The sequence below is a fragment of the Astatotilapia calliptera genome, chromosome 8, assembly GCF_964374335.1.
Source record: "Astatotilapia calliptera chromosome 8, fAstCal68.1, whole genome shotgun sequence".
Taxonomy (NCBI): Eukaryota; Metazoa; Chordata; class Actinopteri; order Cichliformes; family Cichlidae; genus Astatotilapia; species Astatotilapia calliptera.
The window spans coordinates 22,288,449-22,305,360 of record NC_137429.1 but is presented as its reverse complement, the minus strand read 5'-3'; the positions used below and the strand labels follow the sequence as shown (position 1 = coordinate 22,305,360).

The 16,912-nt window shown below is 40.6% G+C and overlaps 1 protein-coding gene across 1 annotated transcript in view; it reads left to right on the top strand.

The window, feature by feature from the left end:
• Positions 1-16,912, top strand: part of shisa8b (shisa family member 8b) — a 48,904-nt gene that overhangs the window by 16,283 nt on the left and 15,709 nt on the right. Inside the window, exon 3 of the mRNA XM_026177173.2 lies at positions 12,585-12,709. Within this exon, the coding sequence (XP_026032958.2) occupies positions 12,585-12,709 (125 nt within the window). The remainder of the gene's footprint in view (positions 1-12,584; positions 12,710-16,912) is intronic.

Here is a 16,912-nt window from a genome sequence, read left to right as displayed (position 1 = left end):
TTTCGCCATTTTCATTAGGTTTTATCTTTTATTTAGTTTCGACTCCAGATTTTCAATTATTTGCCAGTTGTAATTAGTTTTTACCAATTCTTTGCTAGTTTAGTCTAGTTTTTATTTTCTGAAAATCCTTAGTTTCAATTTAGTTTTATTTGTGTTTTGCAAAAGTTAAGTGTAACAAAATCTCAGTTGCATCATATCAGTCATGCTCTTCTAATTATCCTTGGGTGTTGAGACTAATAACTATTAACTCTTGCCGCACCGAGTGTTCCTAATTTTGGTTAAAGTTAATTGATAACCTTTTGAAGGCGATTGTTTCACACCTTTATTTAGATGTCCCAGTCCTGTTATCTCGGGATACATCACGCTGCCTTATCTGGGGTTAGCTGTTTTCTTGTGATGCGAGTTAAGTGGGTGAGCTCTTCAAAGAGGGGGAGTGTGCTCCCCCTGATGAGGTCTTCTAGGTAAGCTAGATTAACCTTCTTGTGTGAGCTTTTCAAGTGCACTTTTAAAGTTTGTGGGATTTTTTGTTTTATAAATGTCCCTCAAGACCCCCTGATGACCCAGTAATTCATTTTTGCGCACTGTAGTACACATTTAGTTTTTTGCTTGTAGCTCTCATACTCTACTTGCCACTCCTCTAAGTCCTGATGTTTCTTAGAGAGGACAACAGAACCTTTAAAATTATATCCCATGTGTGGGGGTGTGGCCTTGCCAATTGTTTTTCCCACCTTTTCAAAATGGCTGGCGTGTCCACAAGCACATTTTATGGAAGAAAGAAAGGTAAGCTTGATATTTACAATTAAAATGTTTTGTTAAACTCAGATTTTTATTTTATTCAAAAAATAAACATCTGGTAAATAACTTCAGGGGTCTTTAAGAATTAGGCTCATTTACTTTCACAGGGAACATGACTAATTTATTAATGTGTGCTCTACACATTGGGACTTTATATTTATATTTATTTCACTTTTTCCTAATACCCAACTTTTGACAAAGGCGGAGAGAATTCTTAACACAATTATTAAGGGAGATTCAAACATAGATTTTTCAAAATATGAGAGGGTCAGGACCCACTAAAAGCCACACAAAGATTATCGAGATGCAGTGGCAGATGTAATAGAGAAAGACACAGGGCCACCTGAAATCTGTCGTCCTATCTGGTGCAAAACCAACATGTAGTAGAATCTGGAATTTTGATTTTGAGTTAAAAATAAAATATGGGTAAAATGCAGAAATGTTTTCCAGTAAAGTAAAAAATAAGAGTCGCAATTATAGTTGAATCCATAACACCTAATTGTTCCTACGAGATCACGTCGTTGCTGAGAGTTATCAGTGATCTCAACGTGTGAAAAGAACTCACAGTATCTGGGGTTTAAGCTCCTCTTGGCTGAGAAACCTGGGACAAACATGTGAACAAGACCTGAATAATACCAGTAATGAAGACTTCTCTCCAAAGATCAATAAAAGGAAGCCCCAATCTGATGAGAATCTAGCAAAATATGGTTCACTCCACTTGCCTGAAATGGTTAGCAGTCCAAGGTATTTCAGTTGTAGAATGATTGGGTACAACAATGAAACAGATGTGAGATGAGGGAAGTGCCAAATGTTCCTTTGTGTCTCCAAATAAAATCAGTACTTACTCAGATATCCTAAATAAATTAACTTTTGTGAAATAGAAAGGTCAGTGCCATCACTTATTCCTAAACCAATAGTTTACAGTTAGTGAAGTGTCAGTGACTTCTGGGTTGGCCCCTGATCTTCATCTTATGAGATTGTTATTTTAATAACACTTGATTCATTTAAAAGAAAAAAGAAAAAAAGAAAAACGAAAAAACGAAAATAATTTCTCCCTGTTTTTTCTTATTCTCTGGGTCTCAGGAGGACATTACGTCCCTCTCCACTACAAGACTCTTGTTATGTCTACAAAACAATCATATTAAAATCATCCTCAATTCTATTCTGGCGCTGTCTCCCGACTTTTCCTGACCAGATTCTGCGGGTGAACGGAGCAGCAACCCAGACGACTCGACTAACGTACTACCTTAATTTCACTATAGCAGGGCACGCACACATCAATGCAACCAAACACATTTTGCTATAAATCTAGTTAATTTTAGTTAGTTTTGTGAACATTCAGTACAGTTTTAGTTAGTATTTCTTTTTTTTGATTTTATTACCGTTAACGCAAATTCTTTCCAGTTCTACTTTTCGTTATTTCATTTGTTGTCTTTAATAATAATAATCTCCTCTGCACCCTTGAATAAACACCATTAACATGATCAACCTTTTGCTGCTTGTTACTTCACCATCTTATTGAATCAACTACTTCATGCTTATGTGGTTTACGACATTATATTTATCTAAATCTCCACTTTGTGTCTAAATGTTAGAAGAATTTTTGAGGGTCAAATTTTGAGAATTTGACCATAGTGAAAGTTATGGCATTATCACCCCCTTTGGGGATTACCTGTTTCCAGTTTTGATGATATTCCTCCCCGTTCTTTATTTTTTTCAAGTACCCCTCTTCGGTGGCGAGAAACTGTTGGTGTGATCAAGCGGGTGCTGTAAAAACAAAAGCTCAGGACAGAACAGTCACCAGTCATGTACTTCATTCAAAATTAACAAATATTAAGCTTCATATTGATCCTCTGAGTGTAATGGTACATTTTAATTTGCACTTCTAAAAACAATATTTTCTTTATTTTACTCTTGTTCTTGTGCAGCACCACCCCTCAGCACATGCCCCTGTTATTTTGTCTTACTTTTAAATTGTTGACTACTTCAAGAGAGCGCCCAAAAGACGGGGACCAGTGTTTATCATTACATATCTCCATTTTGAGTGTGGCTGTCTATCATTCCCCTCTTATTCATAGGCCTCGGTGGAGGGTTTTTTGTTTGTTTGTTTGTTTTTTTTTCTAAAATTAATTGACTCTCTATAGTGACCCACTATGGTTAATAATAACATGCTCAGTCATGAGTGGGATCAAACCTTTTCTTCACTTTAGCATTTAATATTCCCAACAATATAATGTAATACCTTAATTAAAACACAGCTACTAAAACACAATTTCCTTAATGCAAACATCAGTAGCTCAACATTAGCAACCAAAGGGTTCAGTCTGCAGTTCACACTGCTGTGAAGCTACAGCTCTTTAGTCTCTGTCATTCTTCTGTCCTTGCAGACAAAACAAAGCAAAACAAAACATCCACCCTTCTTTTACAGGCTGGGTGAATTGTCTGTGGACATTCAATAATCCTAAAGTCAGCACCGTTTTTGTCTCAGTATCAAGTCAGTTAAACTTTTAGTCGTCAGTCCATGACTTTTAGTCGTCAGTCATATGCATACATCCACACACATTCATACCAAAAGTTGCTGATAATGGAGTCTCACGCGCAGCCTATTCGAGGCTCCATCACCAGCAAGATGACGTCATCATTTTAAAGGAAACAGCTCCTTGTTTGTTTTTCCTTCTTTGGACTGGATTGACTCGCTGCAATCCTTTTAGGCTTCAGGATCAGTGTCCCATATAAGTCAATTTTCTCCCAAGCCCATTATAATCATGGAGAAAAAATACTTTGCGACTGTTTTCAATAAGAATATTTTATAGCGCTTTAAAGTTCAATCTCTCAGGCCTGGATTAAAGAGCTGATTTGTTAAATCAGGAACTCACAAAATACCAAAATATCACCACCGGTGGATCACACCTCTCAGATGTTCTTATCTCAGTGCACTGTAACAAAAGCAAACACAGACGTAACCAATAAAACACTCATATAATAACAGATACTGGGGCCCATTGCAAACATGTCCAAAGTTCAAACCATCTTTCTCTCTCTCAGAGAAAGAGAACAATCCAAACCTCACTGATAGAATCAACCTAGTGTCAAACAAAACCCAAAGATCAACCAAAACTCCTTTTTGCACCAACAAAACATGTTGGATTTACTTGACTCAATCGTGGACATTAGTTACACACCACTCTTTACCTTGGCAAAAACGTAAACAACTAAGTTGAATCAACAGAACCTTTTCATAATCTCTTCGAAATAAAACTCACACCATTCATTCATCATTTTCGCTCTGTACCACTGCTCCTTGTTAGACTGTGTGAAGCACAGTAAACAATTCAGTGGAGGCTTTGAGCCATAAACAGACATCACGCACAGACATGGCACAGACATTGTTTTCATTATCAAAGTACTTCAGACCATGTCCTCTAAATCTACACAAATGCCCTCTGCGTGGCATGAAATACATTTAAGCAATAAATGATCAATCAGTTCTTGCTGTTGTAACCAACTCCGTATTTGGATGTTTGTGTGCAGCATTTGTTAGTAAAGCATTCTTCATTGCATCAGCGTGTGTGTGTGTGTGTGGATCACTTCTCAGTTCATTGAATCAACATTTTAATTTGTGTGTGTGTGTGTGTCATTTCTCCCTCAATCAACGAGTGCATATGTTCATATGTATGTTTCTTTTCACTCTGAGGCGGTGCATGTAGATGTGTGTGTTTGTGTGGGTGTTTGTGTTCATCACTTTCCTGTTGTAGTGTTCTGGGTAAACCACGGCCTGAAGCGTGCCCTGGGTCCTGCCCCCCTTTTCAGTCTGTTTGCATCCATTGGTGCTGCTGCTCAGAGTTCTGTCCATACTGGTTCTGGCCCCAATTGAGGCAGTCCTTTTCTCCAGTGTCCAGCATCTTCTCCTTATTTCGCTCCTCCTTAACTTGACCCTTTTGCTTCGGTCTTCCTTCAGGGTTTTGATACGCAGCTCAATTGTCTGGATGTCCGTTTGTTGCTTGCAGAAGTACGACTGCTGTCCGTTTGTTTGCAGGTGGAACGGCTGACATCCAGAAGGTGTATAGGAGAGTCTGCAGCTTCCACCTCCCCAGTGGAAGACCTCAATCTTTGTTCTGTTAGTTTTACACAGGCCTCAAGGCTCTCTGGGATCCCTTCTTGCACTCTCAAGCCCACGGCTGAGGTCGTAGTCGTGGTCCCATTCCACGGGAATGGAGTCCATGGTTGTTTGGGTGTCTCGGCCCGAGCGTTCAGTCCAGAGCTGGGCAGCCCAGGACGCTGAGCGATCGGAGGACGGCAGAGGCGACAGGAAGCCATCCCCCTAACGTTCGCTCCATAACAGACCGGACAAATCACACTGCTCATCTAGCTCCAGGATGCTCCGGCCTGATTTCAAGTCCGGTGTCTTGGACTCCAAGCCTGATGGGTTCGATTTTCAGCTAGCTCCTCCTGGGCCATGCTCAGTTTCTGCTCTGATGCCTCGAGGTCTTATTGAGGGCAGAAACCTCAGAGTCTTTTCCGTAGAAATCAGATTTAAGTCCATTGATGTTTTCCTTGCTTTGCTCCACGGCCTTTTGCGGCTCTGCTGTTCGGCTCTTCTCAGAGGTCAGCTCCTGGGCGAGCCCCGACACCTGTGCCTTCAGCTTATTTTCTCCTGGTGTTTTGTCCATTCTGAGGTGACCTCAGTTACTCCTCCTGTCCCTGGCACGCCCTTTTTGCTGCCCGATGGTCATTGTTGGTCCGTCACTGTCCTGCACAGCTTTAATGCAGAGTGGTTAAGGTCAGCATGGTTTTGCTCGGCCTCACTTTTCATCTGGGCTTGATGGGCGTCTCGTCACAGCTCTGTCAGCTGAAGCTGTCTTTTTCCATATGGCAAGAATGTAAAGAGTGTGTGAGAGGGGTGTGTCCAATCAGGCACAATGCTGGTGGCTTTGCGAGTGCCTCGTTTTCCAAATCCAGATGTTTATTTGTCACGTACACAGCAACAGAGAGAACAGTCTGTTGTTGGGATGGCTGAGGTCCTTCACCATCTTCCTGGTCTTGGTCCAGCACCGCCTGCTGTAGATTGAGTGCAGGTCAGGGTGCACCGAGCGGATGGTGCGCTCAGCTGATTGCACAACCCTCTGTAGTGCTTGTCTGTCCGGCATGGTGCTGTTCCCGACCCAGACAGTGATATAGCTGCTCAGGATGCTCTCAATAATTCCTTTATATAAGGTGGTCAGAATCGGTGGTGGGAGCCGGGCCTTTCTCAATCTTCTCATAAAGAAAACACGCTGACAGAAATCTCCCCGTGTAGTGAAACGGGCCTTGGATTACCGCTCTCCGTCTCTGCTGCATGAGATCATTTTCCTGCAGCACTGTTGACATTTTCAAGTTGTTGTGGGTCCAGCTGCTTTAGCATTTAGTCAGGGTCACATCAAAGATGGTAGAGGAGAGAGCAAAGATGGTAGAGGGGAGAGCAGGAGTCCAGGGTCAGCCTCGGCTTTTCCGGGCCGACAAAGCAGCCTGTAATCAAGCATAAAGAGAAAAAAAACAAAACAAAACAAAAACAAACGAACAGGAAAATCATGTTGTATTGGCTGTGTTACTCAGAGAGGGGAAAAACAACGGGACCAGGCCCTGTGTCAGCCTTCTCTCCCCCTTTTTTTTTTTTTTTTTTTTCACCATATAATCCTCTCATAACCCACCAAGCTGACAGGACAACACAGGTACATGTTAAAATTCTTAAGATCATGTTTAAAGCACAAAAATGGAATTTTCTTTCATTTAGTAATCACTTGTATTAATCAATCAGAAGAAAACATGTCACAATTTGACTTTTATTAACCACTAAATTTGTCGTGTTATCACTGGTTGTGATTTTTTTTTTTTTTTTTAAAGTTAAGTTGTTATCCTGCAACCCAGAGGGTTTATTTGTTAGTAGTGGATAAACTTTATTGTGTAACGGCGGGTGTATGTTAAGTTTCACTGCTTTAAAGTTGCTGGAAAATCTTCACATGTTCATGGGTGTAAGCTGTTTCTTCATTGCGTGTATGTGCGTTTGTACATGGGCTAATTTAACGTTTTTTCTCAAACGAGGCATTTCTCTAGCACGTGCCTCTCTCTCACATTTCTCTGCTTGTGTGTGTTTTTGTTTCACCTTCTTGTTGTGATGCTCCAGGCGCCTTCCCAACCTCCACAAGTCTGTTGGCCGCAATTTTATGTGTTAAAACTTCTCTTAATTTCTCCTTTAATTCTCTGCTAGCTGCTGTCTTTTCCACAGCTGCTGATTCTTGCTGAGTTTGGTTTCCATTACTATAATTTTGCTTCGGCCGCCGTGCTTGTGGGGGCAGTTGGTCCAGCCCCATAGCCACCTGTATCAACACACTGAGAGATTTATTTAATATCATTTTCATTACTGTTAAATAGACTAGCAGGCAAGACGCCCACCTTTGCACTGCAGACTACATGCCAGTCTCCCAACACACTCCTCTCTGAGTTTCAGCTTTAAACTCCAACATCATTCACACCCCAGTCATTCAACACCTTATTTGTAGTATCATAATCAGCAAAATCAACGTTTTACTTACAGGCATGTATCATTGTTTGCAAATCAAAATTATAAAACTCAAAAACACGCTAAACAGCAACAAAAGTCCTCTGTGCGCGTCACAGCTCATTTGCATGTTCACACACCGTCTAAAAATAGCTCGCAGCGCTGCAGCTGCACGTCACACACAGGGTCACACAAAGCTCAGACAAAACTCTATTATTTTATATTACAAAGACGTCTTATATTTACAATCACTGACAGGCCTGACAGATTCAGCACCTAACAAATTTCGACAAATTTAAAATAACGGGTCTCACCGAAGAAAGTCCAACTTTTTTGTAATCAATTAACCAGTATCTGTTTCCTCCAGAACAGCCTATGGCCTGATTTCTAAAGAACCTAAACAATTTCGACAAATTTATCATAACGGGTCCAACCGAAGAAAGCTTCGCTTTTTTGTAATCAATTAAACAGTATCTGTTACTTCTGGGAACAGTTTCTGACCTAACTTCTAAATCCCTAACTCAATTTAACTTTGTCCAAACAAGCACATGACACCGTTTTAAACGATGAGGAGTCTCGGTAACTCCTAGCTTATTTCGGGATGCCCTGTACCCCACAGTTAAAGCCAAACTGAACTACCCCTGTTCGCCGACAGGTCAAGACCGCGCGTCCACGGCCAGGAGGGAGCGTAACCTCCGGGCTATGTGCTTCTTAGCAGACTTCTGGGCTGCCGTCCTATAATAATTTTCACCTAACCGATTTTGAAAAATTTTACCATAACGGGTCCCACCGAAGAAAGATAACTTTTTTACGACCAATTAAACAGTCTCTGTTACTTCTGGAACAGTTTCTGTCCTAATTTGTAAAACTATTAAACAGTATCTGTTACTTCTGGAACAGTTTCTGTCCTAATTTCCCTACCAAACTACCTGAGCCTTCAGCTCAATATCCAGGGACTCAAACCCAACATTATTACTTTCATATTTCTTCAACTTCATTAAACATTCTTAAGCAACTTTAACTGCATACCACACGGTGATTCTCATCAAAATCAAAACAGACACTCTACCAGTAATTTCAGTGAGTAGACTTTAATTTAGTCATATCCAATTTGGCACATTTTGGAAATCATTCAACAGGTAGTGCCTTACCTTTAGATAAGCCGGCTTTTGTCCACTCACATCAGACCACTGGCTCGTGCCTGTCCGTTCGACAACCTCGGACCGTCCAAACTTTTAAATTCCACCCCAATACCACAGGACGAGCCCCCAAGCTGTTAAGGTTCAAAATATTGGGGATGGAGACAAGAGCAAAAACCACAATAACAACACTGGTCCGGCCGGGTTGAGTCAAACGATGATTTAATGATCACACACGTGGGAGATGGACACTGATGCAGACAGCCTCAAAATCTCAAAATGGTGGAGCATTGCTCAAACTTTTATAACCTCTGGTGCCTCCACCTTATCATAAAAAGCCTAAACATTCACATGCTCTCTCTCACACAGCGCCTAAGCTACGACCTTGGCTCCCTGTTTATCTGCTCCTGCTGAAATGGGGCAGAAAACTCCAGCACACTCTGTTCTCTTCTACTCAGACAAATTAGACAATAACCTTCTGCGAACAGTATTTCTTATAACTCAGCAATATAATGCATCATAAAACAATATCATTCATTCACAACAAGTCAGCAATTTAATGTAATGCAAATCAGTTTAACTAATGCAATAGTTATCAGCTTCTTCTAATTCAGGAGAATAATGCAAACTAAAACTACATAATACTTCACAATCTTTAATTAGGGGTATAACATGGCATAAAATAATATCATAATTTTACAACGTCTTCATTATTTAAAGGCACCCACAGAAACTCTCATGAAGCTCAGCCAACGCTCCATAAACACCACACAGCCTGAAGACAGGTGCAGTTTTTGTTGCAGATTAAAAGTCCAAATCAGCAAGTTGTTTGAGCAGCGAGCCAAGAGAAGCGTGCGCAGAGGCCCGAGGCACTGTGTGGTGGTGAGTCACAGAAGGGATGAGGAGCAGAGAGAGGGTGAGGGAGGAAGACAAACAGTATGGTTTGAAGTGGAGGGAAAAGACAAAGAGTCAGATTTAGAACTGAGTTTAGGAAAGGAGGGGGTGAGAGAGAAAGAACGAGACTCAAAGAAAAACAGACTAAAGAAATGAAAGAAGATGAGAGAAAATGATTCAAGACGTTTGGGTTTTTTTCCTCGTGTGTCAAATGTTGAGAAATGTTGAATGAGTTCAGAGTGAGAAACCAAGAATGGAAGACTCATTAATGAGAAAGGGTCTTATTAATGTTGGAACTAGTGTGTTTAGTCTTAACCATTGGCTTACTTTTATATAAGTGAATTAGACTCAGCATGAAGAACTGAAGATGAGTCGTGTCTGGATTCCAGTGCAAGCATTTACAGTACTGTGCAAAAGCCATGGATCACCCCTCATATCTTTATATTTCACTATGAAGAACTGAAGGAAATAGGTCGAGCGTTTTACAGCGTGGTATGATCACCTTTATTCTTCAACACAGCCAAAATATAATCTAAAATTGGTTCTTTGCTAAGTAGACACAACACTGGTATATTCCATATACTGTCTGGAATCATTATCATGCTAAAATGAAACCAATCATATGCTTTTGGGTAGTTGTGGAAGGTGGATCAACATCAGCTTTGACAGGATCCTCATCACCACTGGCTGAAATTCAGCCCCAAACCATGACACAGCCTCCACCATGTTTTACAGATGGCTGTAGATGCTCATTGTTGTAGCGCTCAGGTGACAGTTTTTTTAAGGCCTGCCATTTGTTTTGTCCTCATTGTCCAATGTTCTCAAACTATTTAAGACACACTGCACATCCCAAGTTTTCAGCTCTGAGAATCCACTTGCTGATACAAAATTCTTTTAAAAAAGGGATGAAAAATGCAAACAAAGAGAAAAAAGTCCATCTGAAAATGGTCGTGTACAGGTCTGGACTGAAAATGAAATTGGAAAAGCATTTCAGGAAGCCTGGAGAACTATTGCTTAAGACCTCTTTCAAAACAACAGGAAGGTCTGGCTTCTTGGAAGCCAATTATAAAGAAATAAGGGGTGACTCAAGACTTTTGCACAGTACTGTAGTTCCAGTCATTCAGTGAAATTATTGTTAAATCATTGTCCACGTGTTTCATCCATATATATTTTGTAGTGGCTTTATCATTCAGCACCATTTCGAGTGCTGGGAGTCAAATGTGGGTCACAAAGACAAGCAAACATGCACTATTTGGGCGATCGTGGCTCAAGAGTTGGGAGTTCGCCTTGTAATCAGAAGGTTGCCAGTTCAAGCCCCAGCTTGGACAGTCTTGGTCGTTGTGTCCTTGGGCAAGACGCTTCACCCGTTGCCTGGTGGTGGTCAGAGGGCCCGGTGGCGCCAGTGTCCGGCAGCCTCGCAGCACTGTGTCTGTCACGGTTCTGGGTCAGTTTGACCCAGTTTCATCCGTGTGTTCCCTGCCGCCATCGTCTTCCTTCGTTCTTGTTCGTGCTCAGTAGTTTAGTTGTCCCAGTATAGTTTAGTTCTCCGTTTTGCCGTTTGCCTCTCTATTTTTTGTGTTCAATAAATCACCTTCACGCCTTCACGACTGCCTGCGTTTGGATCCTCCTTTTCCTTTTCCACACGGCTCTTCTCACTCGCCGTGACAGTGTCTTGTATACCTGTGCATTTGTGTGTATGTGTGTGTATGAGTGGTGCTGTGGACTTCCTTTTGTAAAGCTTAACTACAAGTGTTTTGAGTCAATAGTGTTTTTTGGGGGAAATACACAGGCAGCAGATATGTGTTGGATGAAGGGTAAGTCCCCCAAACTGTGCATAAACATACATCTGTGTGTAAAGTGTGTGTGTATGTGTAAAGTGTACATGTTTAGACATCTTTCTGAGGACAGTAAATTGGCACGACACTTTACTTTTGGAGACAAACAGTCACTCATAGGGACAAAATGCCTGTCCCCACGAGTTTGAAGGCCTTTATGTCAATTAGATGTCCTCACTAAGATATGAAAATGTGTGTGTGTGTGCGTGTGTGTGTGTGTGTGTGTGTGTGTGTGCGTGTGTGTGTGCGTGTGTGTGTGCACATGAACACTTGCACTCACACTTGTTTGGAAGCATTTCTTGCACTCAAACTCTTCTAGAGCCAAGTCTCAATGTGAACATATTGCAAACACGACAAGCAGCAAAAAGGCCGCCAGTCAATACAGCTGGCTGAGATTTAGCCTGAAAATAAAAATATGTTGCTCAGGCTCAATTATATAAGCATATTTCCTACAGTAAATGTAACAAGATGCAAACAGTTAACTTTGTCAGAATACAGGCAGCGGCATCTAATGTCTTCCAATCTGACACAAATCTTTTGCTTTATAATGTACATGCAGAGAGACCTGACACAAAGTGGTAAAAATGTTTTTTCCATGGTCATTTGTGCACACATGTACTTAACACTATGTTTGTGGCTTGGTTCAAATTGTTTGTTGGTCATAATACAGCCCACAACCAAGTGTGTAATTCCTCTGTAATTAAATGGAATTTCAGTGTATTTTAAATTAAATTACCATGAAATTATATTTACCTATAAATACTGCATATGTAATTTTAAGGTGGTGTACCATTGCATGGTCATTTAGCAGAAAAACATTATTATATTATATTTCAAAATATTTTTCCACTCACTTCGCACATTAAATATTACCATGAAATTACACAATGCTTACAATTACTCATAGTATAATTTGTGTCTCCTTTGCTGTATAATTTCCATAATTTAGGCACCACTTACAATATCATTATTCTTTTCGGTAAAATACATGAAGTTGTGCAATACACACATTTATTTATGCATGACCCACAATTACTTAAACTTTCCTTTAAATTACTTACCCAGTACTTAAATTTTCTTACAGTATTGCTTGTCTTTGTTTCCTGTCAATATATTTTATTGAGAATTCTGTTATGATTTCATCAGGGTAATTGACTGGATGAGGAGTCAAATTAAAAAAAAAAAAAAAAGCATTTCATTAATAAAATATCACAAAAAGAAGTCACATACATTTAATATCTATTGTACTCTAACTTGGTTTATCAAATAAAATAAGTTAAGCACCGTTTTTAACCTGTGTGTGTGTGTGTGTGTGTGTGTGTGTGTGTGTGTGTGTGTGTGTGTGTGTGTGTGTGTGTGTGTGTGTGTGTGTGTGTGGGTCTCCAGGACGCTGACAGACCTGCTGAAACAGCAGGGGAATGAGGTGAGCTCGATGGAAAATGCCACGGCCAGTCCGCCCAGTGCAGGGAGAGTCAACGGCGTCTCAGCCAGGATGCTGCGCAGCAGGAGTGGTAAGTGCAAAGAAAGATTGTGCACATACAAAAACACATGTAAACACACGTGCACATGTAAAAGGTAATGCAGTAAAAGATTAGTTTACTGCTGTCAAAGACTGCAAGACTATAGGCTCACCAACTAACAGTACTGTCCCTGTACTATGAAGCAAGATTTCATCTTACCCTGGTAATTTCAGGGTTAAGCCTGAGTTTCCTGTACTATGAAGATAGTTCACTTGTTACGGAGCATATTGCCATGGTAACTTATGAGTGAGTATTTTAATGCTAGACTCCTGTACAATGTTTTTCCTCTCACACACACTCATGCCACTGATTTGCTTGCAGCAGCTGTGTTGTTTTTCATCTCTATTTTGTGTTTAATCACTTCAGATTTTTCTAATAGCAAAGTCTCACGTGTCATGTGAACGTACAGGAAATATCCTGCGTTAACTTATTGAATTGATAACTAGTTTCATTCTCTCTGAAGTCTGTCTCTAGTGTCATAGGGTGAGAGGCAGCGTATACTCTGGACCGCTTGTCAATCTATTGCAGGCCTATCACAGAGAGACAGACAACAATTCACACTAAATCCCATGAATAATTTAGAATCACCAGTTAACCCAAAAAGCACGTTTGGACTGTGTGAGGAGATATCACAGGCATGTTCAAGGAAAACATGGAGACTACACAGAAAAGCCCCAACAAGCCAGCTGGTTTGAACCAATGACTGCAGAAAAGTAGTAGTTTTCTACAGTCATTGGTTTGAACCTGGAAACCTCTTGCTCAACAACCCAGTTGCTTTGAACTTCATGTTATATTCATAACATGAAGCAGGCCTGAACCCTGAAGGCAGCATGTGCCTTTTTCCTACATTTCCATCAGCAGATACAGCAACGTGGAATTTAAACACCTATTTTAACCATGTTTTACTCAGAGCAAACCACCTCTTGTGTGCTTGGATTGTTTCGGTTTGTGCATACCAGTAACTGATGGTGCACGTACATTGATTAGCGATGTGATGGTGTGTACTCTGCATCTGATGGTGTGGAAGGGTGGGAGAGGGCGTCTCGTATGAGAGACCCTGCAGCTTCTATCTCGCATTTCTCACTGTGTGGAATTTCACACCCCGCTAATGACATGATGCCACATCTTTGTTGGATTAGGGCGTAAGTGCAAAATGCAGGATTCTGAGACAGGTAGATGAACTAGAAGCGTTTTATTACAGCTGATAAAAAAATCCACAGAGTCCAAAGGTCCACAAGCAAAGAAAAAAAAAGAATCCAAAATAGGAAAACACCAAGAGGGAAATAGATGCTCTGACAAAGGACAAGGGCATTAGACACAGCTGAGGAATGAAGCACAGGTGAAGCCAGTTAGGATAACGATGCAGCCAAGTAAAACACAGGAGACGATGAAGATAAACTGACAGGAAAACAAGGAATACAGCAGTAAGAAAACTATTAGTTTTATACAAACAGTAACTGCAAGTAAGATTACTAAAGAAAAGCACAGATGATAATATAATCATGTGAAGAGTCAAAGTCAAGCAGAGAACATTCATCATAAACAGAATTTACAGGTTAACCCCCCTATTGTTTGAGAATATACTTAAGAACAAAATATATTTGTCATTGAATGCTGTTACATTCTATATCTTTATTGTCATTATAAATACATGAAATATAGGGAGATTAGGTGCCTTCCTTACGGAGGCGGTAACACAATTGCATGGGAACACCATCACATGTGTGCCAATATTGCACGTCTTTTACACATGGTGCAAGGTGGTGTCTAATGCCCTGATGGCTACTTGCTTTAATGCTCCTGTTATGACTCCTGTTCAGCCAAGTACATTTTTTAATGTTCTTGGCTTTCCTACGGCAGTGGGACCTGTACAGTTCTTCAAGAGAGGGTAGAGGACAGTCGATGGTTTCCTGGGCAGTCTTAATGATTCACTGGAGTGTTTTTCTCTGTGCTGCTGTGGAGCTGAAAACCACACACAGAAGCAGTAGTAAAGGATGCTCTCAATAGAGTATTGGTAGAAGGACACCCACAGTTTTTGAGAGATGTTATTTTTCCTGATGACACTCAGGAAATAGAGTCTCTGCTGGGTCTTCTTTGCCTGCTCTGCCATGTTCCTGAAATCCACAGTGAGCTCATTGGTCTGATCAGGTAGTCTGTGCACCATGCTGTCAGTCGCTCTACTTCATCCCTGTAGGAAGACTCATCCCCCCCCCAGAGATGAGCCCCAGCAGAGTTGTGTCATCTGCAAATTACATTGCTAAAAGTATGACTCAGTACAGCTTTTTTAAACAACTCCAAATCCAGCACACCCACATCTCACATTTTAGTTTTAACATGTAGGGAACAAAAAAGAATGGTTATGTTTTAACAAGTTCTAGGCCCACTCTTTACCCCCTCAGGAACTCGAAATGCCCATTAGCATGGCCCGACCATCAACCCAACACCCACTTCTATGATGCAGGACCGAAAACAAAGAGAATAGTCCACCTAAAATTATTTTACATAATGCTGTATCAATATATCAACTTTGTGTCCGGTTTGCTAGTCAAGTTTGTCTGAGTGCAGCTCAATGGATGTTGGGTTTTTATATTTTCAGTGAGTTAATGGAAGTATAAGAATTGGACAGTGTGGACAGAAACAGGGTAAAAGTGAAAATGCAAATTAATTTAGATTTAAAGAAAGGGGAAGATAGACAAAAAGTTGTTCATTATTCCGTTGATTTTGTACAAAAAACATCTGTATTGATAAAAGTAGTCACTCAACTATCCCAGTCATTGAATTCAGGTGCTCCAGTCACTTCCATGGTCAAAGGTGGATAAACTCAAGCACCATGCAGACTGCATGTGAAAATATTTGTGAAAGAATGGATCATGGTAAAGCGATAGGATGAAACTTGTGCCAGTCCACTGGTGAAATTTCATCACTACTAAATCACGCTTCTCTGTCTAGAAGTCCAATAGATGAGTCTGGGTTTGCTGGTTGCTGGGGGAACGGTTCCAACATGACTACCGGTCTACAAAGCACGGTCTATAAAGGCAGGTGAATAAGAGTGGAGACTGTAAACCAGGCCTTCTCATCCAACATCAGTGTCTCACTTTACAAATGTGCTTGTGGAAGAATGGCCCCAAACTCCCACACACACTCCTAAACATCACTAACCTTTGTGGAAAGCCACCTTGAAAGAGTTGAAGCTGTTAAAGCTGCAAAGGGTGAACCAACATAATATTAAATCCTATTGATTATTAATGGGATGTCAGTCGAGTTCATATAAGTGTGAAGGCAGATGAATGAATACTTTTAGAAATATAATGTGGATCTTCAAGGTGTTCAGACCTCTTGTGTTCAGATTTTGTTGCTCTTTATTTTACTTCAATTAGACAGTCAGAGGGCATTTCAGGGGCCCATACTGTCCAGGTGTGGGGTTCTTTGTTGTCTCATGTGCTTGAAAAGAAGGCAACTGGACTTCTTTACGTTCATGAAAACATTTCTAGTCTCCATTCAAGAGTCTTTGTCAGTTGTAAAACAACTGATGGAGAGTCTTAAGTAGGCATTTATCCTCAAGTGGCAACTGCCCCCTTGCAGGCGATCCTGAAAGTCATTGACCTACTATTAATCATTTGAGTCTTCACATTAGCCAAGTTGTGACAAAAAGTGCAGGTGGTTACTATCGCCTGGGCCAAGGTGTGAAACTTCTGTAAGACAGTGCCCCATTCCACCTCTGGCAAGGTGTGAGTGAGGAGTGTGTTTCATATTTATGTACATAGTAGTCATTTTTTCCCACAGGGAGAAAATGTCCAGTGGCTGTTACTGATCAATAACCAGAAAACAAACATCCAAACATAACTATCAACTTAGAAGGAAAAATAAGTGTTTGCCTTAAGACTGCCTTGTCTACCATCTACTATATATATATGTGTGTGTGTGTGTGTATATATATGTGTGTGTGTGTGTGTGTGTGTGTGTGTATATATATATATGTATATATATATTTGGTTATGGAATGGTTTTAAGCAACTCACAGCATGACATTTAAGGGTCAGTGCACCATGAATCACCTCCCTCTGTCCCAGATATTCATTTGCTCTTCGCTCGTTTCTGAGCTCTTCATCTGCATCTGTTTCAAGGATTTATTTTTTTATTTTTTTACTTTTCAGGCTATTTGTACTGAATCTAAACTGACAGACAATGTATGTA